This window comes from Nycticebus coucang, chromosome 12 (genome assembly GCF_027406575.1).
Source record: "Nycticebus coucang isolate mNycCou1 chromosome 12, mNycCou1.pri, whole genome shotgun sequence".
Lineage (NCBI taxonomy): Eukaryota > Metazoa > Chordata > Mammalia > Primates > Lorisidae > Nycticebus > Nycticebus coucang.
In genome coordinates, this window is record NC_069791.1 from 16,606,142 (window position 1) to 16,626,731 (window position 20,590).

General features: G+C 45.6%; 1 protein-coding gene, 1 non-coding gene and 1 pseudogene across 2 annotated transcripts in view; all 3 read left to right on the forward strand.

Annotated features, from left to right (window-relative positions):
* Positions 1 to 1,100: 1,100 nt before the first annotated feature.
* On the forward strand, positions 1,101 to 1,207 carry LOC128562883 (U6 spliceosomal RNA). The gene has a single exon (XR_008373582.1). It is a non-coding gene; the product is annotated as a U6 spliceosomal RNA (small nuclear RNA).
* Positions 1,208 to 5,612: 4,405 nt separating this feature from the next.
* FAM186B (family with sequence similarity 186 member B) overlaps positions 5,613 to 20,590 on the forward strand; it is a 44,520-nt gene continuing 29,542 nt past the window's right edge. The window contains exons 1-5 of the mRNA XM_053556571.1: positions 5,613 to 5,881; positions 7,231 to 7,456; positions 9,768 to 9,944; positions 13,060 to 14,704; positions 15,475 to 15,667. Coding sequence (XP_053412546.1) covers positions 5,786 to 5,881; positions 7,231 to 7,456; positions 9,768 to 9,944; positions 13,060 to 14,704; positions 15,475 to 15,667 — 2,337 coding nt within the window. The 5' untranslated portion in view covers positions 5,613 to 5,785. The remainder of the gene's footprint in view (positions 5,882 to 7,230; positions 7,457 to 9,767; positions 9,945 to 13,059; positions 14,705 to 15,474; positions 15,668 to 20,590) is intronic.
* Positions 8,720 to 8,883, forward strand: LOC128563081 (uncharacterized; annotated as a pseudogene).

Sequence of the window (20,590 nt, forward strand, 5' to 3'; positions counted from 1 at the left end):
TGCTTTATTCATCCACCTGAGTCAGTGCTCTGTGCTTAGTACTATGCTAGGTTTCTGAGATCCAAAGACCTGTGAGTCGGGTTCCTCATTGGAAACTTAGTGTCTAGCAGGGGAGAAGTAGAAAAACAACTAACTTGAAGTGGAAGCTGATGTCCCCAATTAAAGGTGACAATTGGAGGTCGGGTGCGATGGCTCACGCCTTTAATCCTAACACTCTGGGAGGCTGAGGCGGGTGGATTGCTTGGGCTCACGGGTTCAAGACCAGAGTGTACCAGAGTGAGCCCCCCCCCCCCGTCTCTACTAAAAAAAAAAAAGCGAGAGAGAGAGAAAGAAAGAAAGGGGCAGCGCCTGTGGCTCAGTGAGTGGGGCGCTGGCCCCATATGCTGAGGGTGGTGGGTTCGAACCCAGCAGCAGCCAAACTGCAACAAAAAAATAGCCGGGCGTTGTGGTGGGTGCCTGTAGTCCTAGCTACTCAGGAGGCTGAGGCAAAAGAATCACCTAAGCCCAAGAGTTGGAGGTTGCTGTGAGCTGTGATAGCACCACACTCTACCAAGGGTGATAAAGGAAAGAAAGAAAGGAAGGAAGGAAGAGAGGGAGGGAGGGGAGGAAGAAAGAAAAAAGGGAAAGGGAAGGAAAAAAGGAAGGGAGGGAGGAAGGAAGGAAGGAAGGAAAAAAAGAAAGAAAGATTAGCCAGGCATTGAGGTGGGCCCCTGTAAACCCAGCTACTCAAGAGGCTGAGGCAAGAGGATCTCTGAAGCCCAAGAGTTTGAGGTGGTTGTGAGGTATGACACCACTGCAGTCTACCCAGGGTGATAAGAGTGAGACTGTGTCTCAACAACAACAAAAAAATGCCTGTGGACAATAACAACAAAAATCACTTCTGTAATCCTAGCACTCTGGGAGGCCAAGGCAGACGGATGGCCTGAGCTCACAGGTTCGAGACCAGCCTGAGCCAGAGTGAGACACCCCACCCCTCTAAAACTAGCCGGATGTGGGCAGAGCCTGTGGCTCAGTGGGTAGGGCGCTGGCCCCATATACTGAGGGTGGTAGGTTCGAACCCAACCCCAGCCAAACTGCAACAACAACAAAATAGGCAGGTCGTGCTTGCTTTGGCAGCACATATACTAAAATTGGAATGATACAGAGAAGATTAGCATGGCCTCTGCACAAAGATGACACTCAAATTCATGAAATGTTAAAAAAAAAAATAGCCAGGCATTGTGGCAGGCGCCTGTAGTCCCAGCTACTTGGGAGGCTGAGGCAAGAGGATCACTTAAGCTCAAGAGTTTGAGGTTGCTGTGAGCTGTGATGCCTACCACTCTACCCTGGGACAACAAAGTGAAACTGTGTCTCAAAAAAAAAAAAAAAAAAAGGCGGTGCCTGTGGCTCAGTCGGTAAGGTGCTGGCCCCATATACCGAGGGTGGCGGGTTCAAACCAGGCCCCGGTGGAACTGCAACGGAAAAAAAAAAAAAAAATAGCCGGGCGTTGTGGCGGGCGCCTGTAGTCCCAGCTACTCAGGAGGCTGAAGCAAGAGAATCACTTAAGCCCAGGAGTTGGAGGATGCTGTGAGCTGTGCGATACCATGGCACTCTACCGAGGGCCATAAAGTGAAACTCTGTCTCCACAAAAAAAAAAAAAAAAGTGACAAATGGGAAAAAAAGGAAGTGGGATTCATTTTTTTTTTTTTCTTCAGGCCAGAACAAAGGGCTGGAGGCTACCATTTTTTTAGCATAACTCTCCAGAGTCCAGAAGTTCTAATTTAGAACCTGGCCTTCCAGGTTCTTACAAAGGTATGTTTTTATAAACTTGGGAGTTTAGAACCAATTTCATTCAACAGTTTGCTCGTTGAATTTATAACAGTGAAATATTTAGTACCTGAGTCTCCATTTGTAGTCTTGTCCCAGTCCTCACAAATAATAAGGGCAGATCTGAGGAGTTAGCTCTTTTTCCTCCTGTGTCCCTAGCACTTATACATTACTTCCATCTCCCATCGGCCTAATTTAATTCTATAATAATTATTTTTCAATTTTCAATTCTTATAACACTGTGACTACATATGCTATTCAGAGTTGACTTGGGTAGAAAACTTTGATTATGCTTCCTTTCCTGAACAATTTTTTTTATTTTTCCTGGAAATTATGTTGTTTTTCATTTATTTAGTTTTACCACAAAATCTACCCTCAAACTCTTCCTCCAGTTGTCTATTCTCTTCTCAGAATACCTACATACAGCAGACAGCTCTATTCGTTTCATCTTCTTGCAGACCTCTCTGCTGGAGCCTCAGAGTGAGTGTTGATCCCTTAACCTTGCTGCACACCTGGCAACTTGACATCTCCTTTCTCATTCTCCTGGGCATTTTCTTTGCCTTTCTCTTTTGTTGTATCTTTTATTTACCATATTCCATGTTTCTTGATTTACTCCCTCTTTTTGGAGGACATCTTCCAGAAGCTTCCCAAGAAAGGGGAAGATAAACGATTTTGCAACTTTGTTTGCCATTGTCATTTTTCTACCCTGACTCTTGGATTGGCTGTCTGAGCAGGTATTGAATTCCTTCAGAATTTTGAAGGCTTTGCTATATTGCCTTCTAGCTCCCATTATTGCTGTTGAGAACTCTACAGGTCTTTAATTCCTTTTCCTTTGTAAGTGACTTTTCCCCTCTATGAACGTCTTCATTGTTTTGAAATTTAAGTACTATGTGGTATGTCTTGGTGAGAGGCTATTTTGTTCCTTTGCGCTGGGCACTCAGTGCCACTCACTTCCGGGGAATAATCTTGAATCATCCTCTTGGTAATTTCCTCCCTTCTATTTTCTATATTCTTTCTTTTTGGGAACTCCTGTAATTGTTTTTTTTTTTTTTTTTTTTTGAGACAGAGTCTCACTTTGTCACCCTTGGTAGCATGCCATGGCATCACATCTCACAGCAACCTCAAAATCCTGGGCTCAAGTGATTCACTTGCCTTAGTCTCCCAAGTAGCTGGGACTACAGGCATACACCACAATGTCCAGCTATTTTATAGAGATGTGGTCTCGCTCTTGCTCAGGCTGGTCTTGAACTCATGAGCTCAACCAATCCATCTGCCTTGGCCTCCAGAGTGCTAGGATTACAGCCATGAACCATCACACTGAGCTCCTGGAACTCCTATAATTTAGATGAAGGATCTGTTGGACTGGTCCTTCGACTTTTTATTTTTCTCTACCACTTTCCATTATTTTATTTATTTATTTTTTTTTTTTAGAGACAGAGTCTCACTTTGTCACCTCAGTAGAGTGCATGGTGTCAGAGCTCACAGCAACCTCCAGCTCTTGGGCTTAAGTGATTCTCTCAGCCTCCCGAGTAGCTGGGACTATAGGCGCCTGCCACAACGCCTGGCTATTTTTTGTTGCAGTTTGGCCAGGGCCAGGTTTGAACCCGCCACCCTCAGTAAATGAGTAAATCAGTAGGCCGATGCCCTACTCACTGAGCCACAGGTGCTGCCCCACTTTCCATCATTTTTACTTTTTTTTCCTGGGGGATTTCCTCAACTTTATCTTCCATTCTTCTACTGACTTTTTTGATATTTTGATAACTTTTATTGCTTTAATTTTATTTTTATTCTCTGAATGCTCCTTTCCATCACATCTTATTTTGTATCAGGGTTGCAACATCTTATCTCAGAAGCTATTACTGATAGTTTTGTTATTTTTTCTTCTCTTTGCATAATCTCTGTTTGCTCCAAATTTCTTATCCTGTTTCAGTCTGTGTCTTCCATGTTAGATTCTTTTCTTGGAGGTCTTACAATTATTGCTTGTCTACTTAAACTTAAGGATGAGTCATCAAAAAAATGTTTGGAATCATTTGCTCTTCGTCTGTTTAGGCACCTGAATGAGCTTGTTGGTCAGGAGCTTCTCTGCATAATGATCTGGCTGGCAACCTCTGATGTCCATCCTTATGTCTTCTTCTCAGGGTTGTCAGACAGGGGTGACGGCCTATCTGCGGTCTGGCACAACCAATTCTATTGGCCATATGGTTGTCCTGCTGCTGCCTTAGGATCTACCTTTCCCCATTCGGTATAAGTCAATAACCACTCATTCATCTGCTTTCCTGCTTCCTAAAATATTTTGCTCTTGTCTTCTATCTTGTTTCCCTGTCCTTGTGGATGTATGCCTTTAAAAATGCCTTTGCTAGGCTCAGCGCCCATAGCTCAGTGGTTAGGGCACCGGCCACATACACCGAGGCTAGCGGGTTTGAACCCAGTCCAGACCTGCTAAACAACAATGACACCTTAAAAAAAGAACCAAAAAACCCAGCCAGGCATTGTAGTGGGTGCCTATAGTGCTAGCTACCTGGGAGGCTGAGGCAAGAGAATCGCTTAAGCCTAGGAGTTGGAGTTTGTATGAGCTGTGACGCCATGGCACTCTACCCAGGGCAACAGCTTGAGGCTCTGTCTCAAAAAAAAAAAAAAGAAAGAAAGAAAGAAAAGAAAAATTAGCTGGGCAATGTGGTGGGTGCCTGCAGTCCCACTGAAGCAGGAGAATCGTTCGAGCCCAGGAGTTTGAGGTTGCTATGAGCTAGGCTGACACCATAGCACTCTAGCTTGGGTGACAGATTCAGACTCTGTCTCAAAAAAAGAAAAGTCTCTTGCTATGATTAACCATGTGGAAGTGCTGACTGAGCCTTGATCCTCAGGGCAAATAGAAACACTTTTCCATTTAGTTATTGATTGGCTCTAATTTCTAAAAGTTTCAAAAGTTCTCTTTGAGAAAGTAACTTTTTCCAATTGCTTTTTCTTATTATTAGCCTTTAATGTTTAATTTGGGAAAATAACTTTTAATAATTTCAATTTTTTTTTGAGACAGTCTCACTTAGTCACCCTTGGTAAAGTGTTGTGGCATCTTAGCTCACAGCAACCTCAAACTCTTGGGTTCAAGAGATTCTCTTGCCTCAGCCTCCCAAGTAGCTGGGACTGCACCCACCACAGTGCCCAGCTATTTTTTTAGAGACAGGGTCTTGCTCTTGCTCAGGTTGGTCTTGAACTTGTGAGCTTAGGCAATCTACCTACCTCAGCCTCTCAACTGCTGGGATTACAGGTGTGAGCCCCCCTGCCCAGCAATTTAAATTTTTTTAAAATTTGATACAGAGTCTCTCTCTGTTATTCAGGCTGGAGTACGGTGGCATGATCATAGCTCTACAACCTCCAACTCCTGTGCTCAGGTGTTCCCCCTGCTTCAGCCTCCTGGGTAGCTGGGACTATGGGTGTTCATGACTATGCCTGGCTAATTTTTTTGTTTGTTTTGTTTTGTTTTGTTTTGTGATTTTTGGCCAGAGCTGGGTTTGAACCCGCCACCTCTGGCATATGGGACTGGTGCCCTACTCCTTGAGCCACAGGCACCGCCCTGTGCCTGGCTAATTTTTAAATTTGTTTAAAGATGGGGTCTTGCTATGTTACCCAGGCTGGTCTCAAATTCCTGGCCTCAAGTGATCCTCCTGGCTTGGCCTCATATAACAATGTTTAAAAAGCAACAGGTCAAGTAAATATAATTATGTAATGGATAAAAAGTTAGATAACCGCAGATAGATGACAGAGAGTCTAATCTTCTAATTTTGCTAATCAAACTGATGATGTCACTGGGGAAATGAAGGTCAGTTGGAACCCAGTGTTTGGCAGTTACCAGAGGAACTGTGGCTGAGCAGCGGGTACCCAGGAACCACCCTGGGGCCCTTAACTTCCAAAGCGACAAAAGTCGTGTGTGCAGGCCTGTGGACTAGAGACACGGGACATCTTATGACTGACAGAGTGATTCAAAATGGAGAAGGATGACCCCCCAGAGTTGGTGACTCCTGCCTCAGTGAAATCCATCATCTCAAGGATTGAGACTGCCCAGATGACTCGGGCTCAAGAGGTAGTCCCTGAGATGAAGGAATTACCTTTCTATTGGCTCTGACCTGGAGGCCAGGGACTGATCCAGGTTTGAGAAGATTCCAGCTGTGGTTCCTTAGGGGGTCCTGAGACAGATTACCTCCTAGACTTGGGTCTGCACAGTATGCTGGAATCAACCAGCAGGGACCAGGAAGGGAACAGACCATAGGGAAGGGTGCAGGAAGCCCCAGGATAGCCCTGGGGCACATAGTTATAAATCCAAAGAGAACAAGAGGAGAGGCCCATATTCCTTGATTGGGTCTTCCCTGGACAACCTTCCAGAAGCCCCCAAGTTCAGCCCTGGAAGTTCATGAGGGCTGGGAAAATGCCAGAGGCTTGCATCACCCTGCTTGCAAGCATCTTTTTTCTTTTGAGACAGAGTCTCACTTTGTCACCCTTGGTAGAGTGCTATGCCATCATAGCTCACAGCAACCTCAAACTCTTGGGTTCAAATTATTCTCTTGCCTCAGCCTCCCGAGTAGTTAGGACTAGAGGCGCCCACCACATTGATCTTGCTCAGGCTGGTCTTGAACCACTCACCACCTCAGCCTCCCAGAGTGCTGGGATTACAGGTATAAACCACCACACCCAGCCACCTGCAAGCATTTTTAACTTGAGCCTCTGATCCTGTGGGTTTCTTGGGGCCTCACTTTTCCAGTTTTCTGTTGCCTAGGAATCCTTGTGAGGACAAATGCCCAGAAATCCCCAGCAAGTTCTGAAATTATAAAGAAATGTTCACTGTGGATTTTTAGTATTCTATTTCTTCCTGACCTTATTAATAATCAAAATGATGATAATGACCAGGCACTGTGGCTCACGCCTGTAATCCCAGCACTCTGGGAGGCCGAGGCTGGTAGATTGCTTAAGCTCAGGAGTTCGAGACCAACCTGAGCAAAAGTGAGACCCCACCTCTACTAAAAATAGAAAAACAGAGGCAAGAGGATTGCTTAAGCCCAAGAGTTGGAGGTTGCTGTGAGCTATGACCCCACGGCACTCTACCCAGGAGGACAGCTTAAGACTCTGTTCCCCCTCCCAAAAAAGGTAATAGTAAGAGCTAACTTTTTGTTATGTGCCAGGTACTATTCTAAGCACTTTCAAATATTAACTTATTTTTTATTTTGTTTTTTTGTTTGTTTTTTTGTTTTTCAAATATTAACTTATTTAACCCTTACATAAACCCTCCAACATAGGTACTATGATAATTCCCACTTTAAAAATAAGGAAACTGAGACCTAAAGAGGTAAGTGACCTGTCTAAGATCACCCTGCTAGCACGTGACATTTGATTCAAGTCCACAGCCCTAAATGTTACACTTTGCTGCCTCCCATACAGGATATTTCTACGCAGCTTTTGGACATCTTGGGCAATGTCAATTGTGTCATGAGCCGCTTCCAGGAAGAATTAGGATATGACTTAAAAGAAAAGGAAAAATCTCACCAGACAGAGCAAAAGAGCACAAAGAGATTCATCCTTCTGGAGAAAATTGCCTCCTTTTCCAAAGAGGCTAAGACAAAAGAGAAGCACTTATATGAAATTCTCCACTGGCTGGGTGACTGGGGTGAGTCTATAGCCTGGGCACAGTCCCGAGGGTGGGCGCCTTCCCTACAAGACGCTGGTCCAGCTTGCTTAGTCTTCTCCTTTCTATAGAGAGGCAGCATTTGGTGGTGGGCACAGAGAGAGCAAAGAACATGTTGTAATATCCCTTCCCCCATGACACATCCACCACTCGTCACAACACATCACCTCCACGCCCCAGAGGGACAAACATGGAAGTGTCCAGAATGTACCACATCATGACTTTATCTGAATACATGATGCATCCTAAGCCATGGGTCCATTATGACATCTCTCTCTTTTTTTTTTTTTTTGGAGACAGAGTCTCGCTTTGATGCCTTTGGTAGAGTGTCATGGCATCATAGCTCACAGCAACCTCAAACTCCTGGGCTCAAGTGATTCTCTTGCCTCAGCCTCCCAAGTAGCTGGAACTATGGGCACCTGCCATAGTGCCCGGCTATTTTTAGAGATGGGGTCTCGCTCTTGCTCAGACTGATTCTAAACTTGTGAGCTCAAGTAATCCACCCACCTTGGTCTTCCATTGTGCTAGGATTATAGGCATGAGCCACACCGTACCTGGCCATCATGACATCTCATTTTTTTGCAGGATAGAAATTATCTTATTGTCATGTGAGTTGTACTTAACTGACACTTGTTTTGAGCATGGGGCCTCATGAAGCTGTGAAACCTCTCCACTCATTGTTTTTGCTATCAATTGGCATGCCCCCCATACCTGCTGTTGCCCTGCTCCAGCTGGCCTGCCTAAACACACAGCAAACAATTTAAAAAAAATTTTTTTTTTTTTTTGTAGAGACAGAGTCTCACTTTATCGCCCTCGGTAGAGTGCCATGGTGTCACACAGCTCACACTAACCTCCAACTCCTTGGCCAGGGCTGGGTTTGAACCCACCATCCTCAGTATATGGGGCCGGTGCCCTACCCACTGAGTCACAGGCGCTGGCAAAATTTTTTTTTTTTGAGACAGTGTCACTCTGTCACCCTGGGTAGAATGCCATGGCATTATCATACTTCACAGCAACCTCAAACTCTTGGGCTCAAGGAATCCTCTTGCCTCAGCCTCCTGAGTACTTGGGACTATAGGCACCTGCCACAATGCCCTGCTAGTTTTTCTATTTTTAGTAGAGACAGGGTCTCACTCTTGCTTAGTCTGGTCTTAAACTCCTGACCTCAAGCAGCAATTCACTCGCCTCAGCCTTCCAAAGTGCTAGTATTACAGGCACAAATTTTTCATTAAATTAGACAGCATGATCGCTTCTCGGCCTTTTGGCTAAGATCAAGTGTAAATTAGACAGCATGATTTTGTTTTCAAAGTTTTTATTCTATTTATTTTATTTATTTATTTATTTATTTATTTTGTAGAGACAGAGTCTCACTTTATGGCCCTCGGTAGAGTGCCGTGGCATCACACAGCTCACAGCAACTTCCAACTCCTGGGCTTAAGCGATTCTCTTGCCTCAGCCTCCCGAGTAGCTGGGACTACAGGCGCCCGTCACAACGCCCAGTTATTTTTTGGTTGCAGTTCAGCCAGGGCCAGGTTTGAACCCACCACCCTCGGTATATGGGGCCAGGGCCTTACCGACTGAGCCACAGGCACTGCCCTATTCTATTTATTTTCATAATAAAACACCCTGGCCCCGAGGGGAAAAAAAAATGTTTTTCCTGTGTGGCAATGTGTTAAATCCAACCTACACTAGCTATTTTAGAGAGGACCCATGGGTGATAGTCAAAGCATTGAATGACCCTTACTGGGCACTGATGCCAGCTGGGAATAGCCAATCAGGTATGGACAAACTGCCCTCATTCTTGAAGCCAGGTGCTATCCCCCTTTCAGATCAGAGTCATCCCATCACAGGACCTGTGTGCTGGGAGGTTGCTAGATGCTCAAGTATGAGAAGAAGAAGGTATAGGGGTATGCCCTGCCCCCTCATATTGCCCAGCCCTCTGGGAGCCCTCAGTTCAGGGGTCCTTCAGTTGCCCTCAAGAACTAAAATAGATGTTGACTCCACTTAATTCATTTAATTGTCCAGATATTGGACCAGGCTATAAGCATAGAGCAATCACAAGATAAACACTTCCCTGGCTATATAGTACAACAATACTGTTTAATGTCTATTGTATATTTCTACATGGTAAGCCTTGTCTTAATTATTTCACACATATTATCTCATTCAATCTTCACCCAACCCTTTTACAGGGAAGGAAACTGAGGATCAGGGGAATAAATGACTTGCCCAACATCACATAGCTAACAAGCAGTGAAACCAATCTGAGCCTGCACTCTCACTCCTTCTCCAGGTGACAGTCTGACCTATGAGATCAGAAAGAGTGGAGAGGAAGAAGCAGACCTGGATGAATGGATTGAGGTAATGGAGAAAGTGTTACCTCTCTCCCTCACTGCCAACAAAGGAGGTATCCAGTCACTCATTTCCCTTTGCTCCACTCTCATTGAAGAACAAAAGAAAAGGGCACAAAGTAGGTTCCAGAACACCTGGTGGGGGGAGCTGGGTGGGGATGAATGGATGTGGTTTCAAGGGGAGAAGCTATAGGCTAGGTCTTACGGGTCCTTTTGACCTTCCTCCATACAGCTTTATTTGAGGTGGATAGGCAGTGGTGAGGGGCTGAGGTGTTGAACCCAGGCTGAGCACTCAAAGTCCTGAGCTGTCCCTCAGGTTTAGAGGTAGGCATGATGTGGAAACAGGTCCTTGTGGGGTATTCCTCAGAGCTGTGGCCTCATGTGGGTTCTGTGGAACAAGAATAGAAGGCAGGAAGGCTAGGGCCTCACTCTAAACCCAGTTGCAGAACCAAAGCAGTTTGGGGAGGCTCAGTCAGAGGCTCCTCTGAGAGCCATGCCAATTATGGCTGCCCCAAAGGTGGCCAGTCCACAACATGGCTGAGCCTTGGGATCTTACTCCGATCAACACTGGAAGAAACCTGAGATTATCACGCTCCTGCATTTTGTGGATGAGAACATGGAAGCTCAGAGAGGAGAAGGGACCACAAAGAAAGCTTGTGGCAAGGCAGGTCCCACACTTAGGTTTTCTAGCTTCTCTCTCTCTCTCTTTTTTTTTTGAGACACAGTCTCAAGCTGTTTCCCTGAGTTAAGTGCTGTGGCATCATAGCTCACAGCAATCTACAACTCTTGGGCTTAAGCGATCCTCTTGCCTCCCTTTTTCTATTTTAGTAGAGACAGAGTCTCACTTTTGCTCAGGCTGGCTTCAAACTCCTGAGCTCAAGGTATCCACCCGCCTCAGCCTCCCAGAGTGCTAGGATTACAGGCATGACTTAATCTTACACAAGAACATGGGCTTTAGAGTCAGACAGACTTGAGTTTGAATCCTATCTCTGCCAATATCTTGCTGTATGACTTTGGGAAAGTTACTCCATTTCTCTGTGCCTCAGTTCCTCATATATAAAAAGAGGAGGAGACTGCCCACCTTCAGGGTTGTAGGGAAGCTTCCACATGTGTGAGATGTCTGACACCATGCTGGGAAACATGCTCAGGGCTTAATAAATAACAGTTGCCAGGCCAGGTGAGGTGACTCATGCCTGTAATCTTAGCACTCTGGGAGGCCAAAGCAAGTGGACTGCTCTAGCTCAGGAGTTCAAGGCCAACCTGAGCAAGAGGGAGACTCCCATCTCTACTAAAAATAGAAAAATTAGCTGGATGTCATGGTGGGTGCCTGTAGTCTCAATTACTGGAGAGGCTGAGACAGGAGGATCACCTGAGCCCAAGAGACTGAGGTTGCTGTGAGCTCTGATGATGCCACAACACTTTACCCAGGGCAACAGAGTGAGATTCTCTCTCTCAAAAAAAAAAAAGAAATACAAAAACAGGGCCAGACATGGTGGCTTACACCTGTAATGCCAGAACTCTGGGAGGCTAAAGTGGGTGGATAGGTTGAGCTCAGGAGTTCGAGACCAGCCTGAGCAAGAGTGAGACCCCCAGATCTGTAAAAATAGCTAAGTGTTGTGGCAGGTACCCGTAGTCCCAGTTACTTGGGATGCTGAGGCAACAGAATCACTTGAGCCCAAGAGTTGGAGGTTGCTGTGAGCTATGACACTACAGCACTCTACCGAGGGTGTCAAAGTGAGACTCTGTCGCAAAACAAAAACAAAACAAAACAAAAGCAAAACCAGATATCATTAGCATTTACAATTGATTCTCATGGTCAGGTTTATTATTGGTCAAGTAATATTGATAGCTAGGGGGAGGGCAAAGGTAGGGAAAAGTGGGTTGAGAAAACAATCCCTAGCAATCTTTACCATACTATCTTGAAAATTCCTAAAGGGCATAGATTGTGTTTTATTTATTTCTTTTTAGGGATTATTTCTCAAGCACTTACTAGGTACTTGGCCCTGCACTTTGCACTAAATGTGCATAATCTGATTAAGTTTTGTTAAATAGATGCTATGATTATCCCCATTTTTCAGATTAGGAAACTAAGACACTGAGAAGTTAGGAAACTTGCCTCAGGCAAATGGGAAAAATGGGATTCAAACCTAAGTTATCTGATTCCAGAATCCAAGCTCTGAATCACTAGGCCACCTGGCCTCTCTGATAGTGTTAGAGAGATGCTAGCTTAATTTCAGTATCACTTACTTTCCATATTTCCTATATTCTCTCATCCAAAGTTAGCCACTGTTTTTTCTATCAGTGATCCTCACTGAACAGGCAAATGAATGGATACTCCAAGATAATTATTCCATCAGCCCTACACATAGCAGGCATGGGGTTACAACTACTACCATGATCCAGCCTTACAGGAACTGAAATCCATCAATGGGCTTGAACATGGCATGCACAATCTGTGTTTAGTCGATTTTCCTAATACACTGATTTTCTTGACACTCTGATGAAAACAGTAGAGAGAGGGTCCACTGCTTTCATCAGAGTATCAGAATAGTTTGTGATCCCCCAAATGGAAAAAGACATTACTCATTTAAAAAAAAAAAATGTGAACAGTGCAAGACCATATAATAAATTCTTTACAAGAACAATTCAGTGGTAATAGGAAAGGTAAATAAAGCTTCCCAGATGGGCTTAAGTGTTTGGGTAGTTGGTGATAAGGAGCCAAACACAGATAGTGAGGAATGAGAAGTGGCATGTTTAGAAAAACAACTCTACTCCAGGGGGATGTGGAGGATCAAAAGTTGAATTAGGTTGAACTGGATTGACTATTCCAGGCCCCTCTGGGCTCTGCAGGTGCTGTGGAGCTGGCAGACCCTGCAGGGAGGCTCTGGACCAGCTCTGGACCCACCAACAGAGGTTCTTCCTGACACCCTTTCCCCTGGGCCCACTTACAGCTCCATCACCTTATTCCCTTTTTTAAGGAATGGGGTCCTGCTCGTTTGAGTGTAGTGGGATGATCACAGCTCACCTGGGTGCAAAAGATTCCTCCTATCTCAGCCTCCCAAGTAGCTGGAACTACAGGCATGAGCCACTGTGCCCGGCTCCCCAGTTCCTTATTCTTGTCAAATCCCTAAGCAGGTTGGGAGGGAATTTTGGACAAACAGGGTTTGGAGAATCAAAGTGTAATCCTTGGGTGTCATGAGAGTTTGTTGCCTTTTTTTTCTCCACCTCTCCCAGGGTCCAAATTCACCTTCTGGCAGGGCTGGCAGGAAAAAAATCCACAAAATTCTCAGCCACCAAGCCCAGAGCAGATGCTCCAGGACAATCATGCCACCTGCATGAAGGTCTCTGAGTTGAAGTCCATGTTGCAGGAGCTCCTAGACTCTACTATGTTCAACAAGGGGGAGGCCAGAGCCATCAGGTACATGTCTACCATGGTGGAGAATCTCAATAAGGCTTTGATCCTTCAGCACAAGGAGAACAGAAGCCTGGAGACCAAATACAAGAACCTGCAAATAGAGATGACCAAAGAGTTAAACAGCCAGAGGCTGTACTTCCAGAAGTCCATTCAAATCCTTAAAAGCAATAGGGATGCTCTCCTAAAGCAGGTAGAAATTCTAGGAGAAAAGTGCCATGGCCTTCTCCTGATAAAGCATGCCTTGGAGTTCCAGCTGAAGAAGGTTCAGACTGATGGGGATGAAGCAGAAGACCTGGTCAAGGTTTTGGTTGACTCCCCAGGCCCTTCTGAGAAAGAGACTCTCCCAAAGAAGGAAGCAGTCATGGAAGAAACCCAACAGGAGCCCAAGGAGCAGTTGTTTTCACCACCGTCCCCAAGTCCTCTGGCCACAGCCCAGGACAGTGGTGCTACACCTTCAGCACCTCAGCTGCTTTCCACCATGACCATGCATTCGAGGATCGCAGATGTGTTCAGCAGCAAGGACACTGACGGCCTTGAGCCTGTGTCACCACCCTCAGTGGATCATACGTTTCCTAAAGAATATGAAAAACTGGTGGCAGAAAGCCCAGGCCATGAGGACAAAGACCAAGAGGATTATTTCCAGGAGAAAGAAGGACCCCTTTTCCATTTTAGGAAGCAGTTATCTCTAAAGGACTCCCGGAAGGTGCCCTCACAGAGCGAGGCACAGCCCTGGGAGAAGGTGCTCCACCAGAAGTGGAGGCAGCAGTGGCTGGAGGACGAGAAGACGTGGGTGCAGTGTCAGAAGTGGGCCCTCCTGGAGAAGGGGCACCAGGAGAAGCTGCAACAGTGGGAGATGCTGCAGCAGAGGGAGATGGAGGATGCAGTGAGGCAGCAGCAGCACAGCGTCCTCCAGCCAGAAAAGGAGCAAGAGAGCCCAAGGAGAGAGCTGGAGCAGCCAAAAGAGGGCATGGAAAGGACATTTTTCACACCCACCAGTCGATGGTGGGACTTGGCAAAGCCAGAGCCCCGCCAAAGCCGGGCCCATTCTGCTCACCAAAGCAGGAGGCCACGCTTGCCCAGGTCCCCTAACACCCAGCCTTCCACCCTAGGAAGCCGGAGACCCACAAGTTCAATTGAGTTTACTTGTAAACAACAAGCCCACCATGTTCCCACAAAGCCCAAGAAATCTGCCTCCTTTCCTGCCATGGGGACAACCAAGCAAAGGATGACCGGGCCCTCTTTGCGGACATCCCGGGTAACCGTTAAGGAGAAAGTAAGCCACATGGACATGGAGGCCCAGAGGAAGAATCCGCAGCTCCTGAGTAAGAAGGCTGAGTTGGGGCTGCCCCACTACCAACATGGCAAGGCGTTGGAGATTCCCGCCACCACCGTGAAGCTGAACAGACTCCGGCTGCGCAAACTGTGCCATAAATACATCCTCTGCAGATACTTCCAGAATCTCCGGTAGGTCCTCCCGGGGACCCACCTGGGACACACACTGCAATATGTGGGCAGAGCCAAAACCCGGTGGGAGAGGAGTGCAGGGCAAGGGAGGTCAGGAGAATTTTCCCAGACCTGGACAAGGTCTCCTGGACAAGGAGGTGACTAGCAAACACACTTGGCCTTGGGGCCCTGGGTAACCCCTGAAGACGTAGGAGCTAGGACACATGCTGCTGTCCCTAGTGGGCTTTTCCTCTAACCCCCTTCCCCATTTCTTTTTTTTTGTAGAGACAGAGTCTCACTTTATCGCCCTCGGTAGAGTGCCGTGGCCTCACACAGCTCACAGCAACCTCCAACTCCTGGGCTTAAGCGATTCTCTTGCCTCAGCCTCCCGAGTAGCTGGGACTACAGGCGCCCGCCACAACGCCCAGCTATTTTTTGGTTGCAGTTCAGCCGGGGCCGGGTTTGAACCCGCCACCCTCGGTATATGGGGCTGGCGCCCTACCGACTGAGCCACAGGCGCCGTCCCTCCCTTCCCCATTTCTTCCTCTCTTCCTACCGCCTGGTCCATAACCCACCTAATGTGCTCCTTTTCCCCTTTACTTTCTCTTCCTGTTTCCATTCCAGCCCCAAGCCTCCTCACCTGATACCAAGTCCCACACTTCTGTACTTGGTTTTTCCCAGCTGTCCCCTACCTCCTTTCCTTTCTTGCTCCCAGAGTTGTCTCTGGTTAATAGACTTGGGGGGAAGAGGAGGCCTCTCTTCTTCCTAATTCACTTCTCCTCTCTTTCCAGACAAGGAGTGATCAAACACATAGAAATTTTGCAAGAAACAGGGGCACCCTACAAGGCCCAGAACCTTTATGTCTTCCTGGACAACATTGATGACCTGCAGAACCGCAGGCTGCAGACCTGGATGGACAAGCAGAAGGGCCTGGAGAAGAAGCTCCCAGAGTGCCTGAGCAGCAGGGTGACCATGTTCCCCAAGGTGGGCCCTACCCTGCTGCCTGGGGCAGGGGAGGGTGTGTGTGTGTGTCAGCACAGTCACTGGGGCTGGCAGATGTGACTGGAGGTGGTGGATAGATGGGAAATCAGAGGGCAGGTTAAAGGCTCTGAACGAGCGAGAGGTGAAGGCAGGAAGTGGCCCGAGCGTAAGGAAGGACAGTTTTCCCATCTGTGTACATGGGAGAGCAAGAGAGCAACCTATCACAAAGAGCAATGGCAGAGAAGATTGTTCTGGAGGGTGGAGGTAGCTGGATGCTGCAGTCCTGACTTTGTGCTGGGCTTCTCCCTCCCACAGGGCTCTCTCTGCCCTGCTCTTGTCCAGTCTGGTTGTTTCCCAGTCTGCGTGCACAGCTGTCATCTTCACCCTCTGGCAGCAGACTTGCTTTGCTTCTCCCCTGGGTCACTCTTTCACTTTCCACATCCCAGATCTCTTCTTTCTTGGTTCACTTTCTTGTTTTAGTAGAGTACCTCCCCCAATCACTTTTTGACAAAGAGTGCATAGGAGGTCAAACTGTTGAGACCCTGGATGTCTGAATATGTGTTTTCTTAATCTCCACTCTCACTCTTAATTGACAGTTTGCCTGGATACGGAAGTCTAGGTTAGAATGCATTTGCCCTCACCCTTTTGAAGGCACTGCTTATTGCCTTCTAATGTAGCTGTTGAGAGGTCAAAGTCATTCTGAGCTCTGATCCTTTGGGTTTGGCCTATTTTTACTTTCTCAGAGCTGACAGGATCTCTCTGTCTTCATTGTGTTCCACAATTTCATAATGATAAACCTGATGTGGGTCTATTTTTATCTACTTTATTGGGCATTTAGTGTGCCATTTCAATTTGGAAACTTAAGTTCTGGAATGTTTTCTCAAATTATACTTTAGATCAGGCATTTTCAGAGTACAGTCTGCTGACCCATGGGGATCAGGGGAAATCAAAAGTATTTTTTTATATATATAATTTTTTCTTTTTAAAAAACTTTTTATTATTTATTTACTTTAAATAAATTTACTGTGTATATTTAAGGTGTACAATATGATATTATAAGATATGTGTATAGCGTGGGCACAGTGGCTCATGCCTGTAATCCCAGCATTTTGAGAATCTGAGGTGGGAGTTTGGGACCAGCATCAGTAACATAGTGGAACCCCATTTCTACCAAAACAAAACAAAACAAACAAAAAAATTAGCCATGTGTGGTGGCACATGCCTGTAGTTCCACCTACTTGGGAGGCGAAGGCAGGAGGATCGCTTGAGCTCAGGGGTTTAAGATTATAGTGAGCTATGATGGTGCCACTGCACTTTAGTCTGGGTGACAGACCAAGACCCTATCTCTTAAAAAAAAAAAAAAGATACTTACATAGTAAAATGATTACTATAGTGAAAAAAACCAGCATATTCATCATCTCACATAGTTACCCATTTTTATCTCCCTTGTGGCAAAAGCAGCTATAATCATTTGGCAAAAATTCAAAATACAATAGACCATTAGCTATTATAACCCTCACGGATACATTAGATCTTTTGACTTGTTTATCCTACAAATTTACTACTTTGTATCCTTTGACCTATCATCTCCCCATTTCCTACCCCCATACCCCAACCTGGTAACTACTGTTTTATTTTCTTTATATATAATTTGTCTTTTTCTTTAGATTCACATATAAGTGAGATCATACAATATTTTTCTTCGTATACATGGCATATTTCACTTAGCATAATGTCCTCCAGCTCCAATCATGTTGTGGCAAATGGTAGGCTCTCCTGGGTTTTTTTTTTTCTTTTTTTGAGATAGAGTCTTTTTTTTTTTTGTAGAGACAGAGTCTCACTTTATGGCCCTCGGTAGAGTGCCGTGGCCTCACACAGCTCACAGCAACCTCCAACTCCTGGGCTAAAGCGATTCTCTTGCCTCAGCCTCCTGAGTAGCTGGGACTACAGGCGCCCGCCACAACACCCAGCTATTTTTGGTTGCAGTTTGGCTGGGGCGGGGTTTGAACCCGCCACCCTCGGTATATGGGGCCGGCGCCTTACCGACTGAGCCACAGGCGCCGCCCTTGAGATAGAGTCTTACTCTGTCACCCTGGTTCTAGAGTACAGTAGTGTCATCACAGCTCACTGCAACCTCAAATTCCCAGGCTCAAGTGATCCTCCTGTCTCAGCTCCACATCCACCTAATATTTCTATTTTTTGTAGAGCCAGGATCTTGCTCTTGCTCAGGCTGGTCTCAGACTCCTGAGCTCAAGCAATCATCCTGTTTGGGCCTCCCACAGTGCTAGGATTATAGGTGTGAGCCACTGTGCCCGGTCAAGATCTCCTTTTTAAGGCCACACAATATTCCGTTGTATATTCAGTCATGCATCTCTTAACAATGGGGATATGTTCTGTCAGATGCTTTGGTAGGCAAATTAGTCATTTTGTGAACACCATGGAGTGTCCTCATACAAACCTAGATGGTACAGCTTACTATACACCAAGGCTACAATGGTATAGTTGATTTTGCCTAGACTACAGAACATGTTACTGTTCTGAACACTTTATTTGTATTTATTTATTTTTTATGAGACAGAGTCTTAAGCTGTTGCCCTGGGTAGAGTGCTGTGGCATCATAGCCCACGATAACTTCCAACTCTTGGGCTCAAGCGATCCTCTTGCCTCAGTTTTTCTATTTTTAGTAGAGATGGGGTCTTGATTTTGCTCAGGCTGGTCTCAAACTGGTGAGCTCAAGCAATTCACCTGCCTCAGCCTTGCAGAGTGCTAGGATTAGAGGAGTGAGCCACTGCACCTGGTCTGTTCTGAAAACTTTAAGCAATTGTAACACAATGGTAAATATTTTTTTATCTGAACATATGAGTAGAAAGGTACAGTAAAAATATAGTACTATAGGGCAGTGCCTGTGGCTCAAAGGGGTAGGGCGCCAGCCCCTTATGCCGGAGGTGACGGGTTCAAACCCAGCCTCGGCCAAAAACTGCAAAAAATAAAAAAAAATATATATAAATATACATATATATTACTATAATCTTATGGGACCCTGCTATATATATAGCCTATTGTTTACCAAAATGTTATGCAATGCATGACTGTATACACCACAGTTTCTTTATCCATTCATTGACTAGGTAATAGACACCTAGGTTATCTCCATATCTGTGCTGTTCTGAGTAATGCTGGGATGAACGTGGAAGGGGAGTTCTATTACAAACTAGTGATTTCATTTGCTTTGCATATACCCAAAAGAAGGATTTCTGGATCACACAGTAATTTCCATTTTTAATTTCTTTAAGAACCTCCTTAACTGTTTTTCATAGTGGCTGCACTAATCTACCTTCCTACTTACAGAGTACAGGGGTTCTCTCTTCTTCATATCCTTGCCAACTCTTATTATTTCTTGTCTTTTTGATAATAATTATCCTCACAGGTTGAGACTCTGTCTCAAAAAAAACAAACAAACAGGGCGGGGCCTGTGGCTCAGTCGGTAAGGCGCCGGCCCCATATACCAAGGGTGGCGGGTTCAAAACCGGCCCCGGCCAAACTGCAACCAAAAAATAGCCGGGCTTTATGGCGGGCACCTGTAGTCCCAGCTGCTCGGGAGGCTGAGGCAAGAGAATCGCTTAAGCCCAGGAGTTGGAGGTTGCTGTGAGCTGTGTGAGGCCACGGCACTCTACCGAGGGCCATAAAGTGAGACTCTGTCTCTACAAAAAAAAAAAAAAAAAATTGTCCTCACAGGTGTGGTTTTGACTTGCATTTCCCTGATGATTAGTGATGTTAAGCACCTTTTCATATACCTGTTAGTCATTTGTATGTCTTCTTTGGATAGAGGTCTATGTGGGTCTTTTGTCCATTTTTAAATCAGGTTGTATGTTTTCCTGCTATTGAAGTTTTTTTTTTTTCTTTTGAGTGACAGAGTGATAGTTTATTAGAAAATAGGAAAGCTTCCAACACAATGGAAGTGGTCCTGAGCGGTTACCCCACTATTGAATTTTAAAACTATTTTTACGAGCAGTGCCTGTGGCTCAGTAAGTAGAGTGCCAACCCCATATACCGAGGGGTGGTGGGTTCAAACCCGGCCCCGGCCAAACTGCAACAACAACAACAACAACAACAACAACAAAAATATATATATATATATATAGCCAGGCGTTGTGGCAGGCGCCTGTAGTCCCAGCTACTCAGGAGGCTGAGGCAAGAGAATCACCTAAGCCCAGGAGCTGGAGGTTGCTGTGAGCTGTGACTCCACAGCACTCTACCGAGGGCAACAAAGTGAGACTCTGTCTCTAGGAAAAAAATACAAAAAAACAATTTTTACACCAAGATGATTGTACTTTGGAAAAAACATGGATCGGTAGCATCTGTACTGGACACGTACAGACTTTTTTCTTGTCATTATTCCCTAAATGATACAGCCTAACAACTTTTTACATCACATTTATATTATATTAGATGTTATAAATAATCTAGAATAATATAGTTGGCTCAAAGGGAGAGGGTGCTGGCCCTATGTGCCGGAGGGGGTTCAAACCCAGCCGGGGCCAAAAACCGCAAAAAAAAAAAGAGGATCACTTGAGCCCAGGAGTTGGAGGTTGCTGTGAGTTATGATGTCATCGCACTCTACAGAGGGCCACAAAGTGAGACTATCTCAAAAGAAAAAAAAAGGCAGTTTCACTTAGGAATGTAAGATTTTTTTTTTTTTTTTTTTTGCTGTTTTTGGCCGGGTCTGGGTCCAAACCCACCACCTCCCTTACATGGGGCTGGTGCCCTACTCCTTGAGCCACAGGCACCGCCCAGGAATGTAAGATGTTTTATTTGGGAATATTAGATGAAGCAGTAAAAATTATGAATCTCAACTCCTGAATACACATCTTTTTCATGTTTCTGTGTGACAGCCTGGGAAATATGCAAAGAGTACTTGTGCTGCAT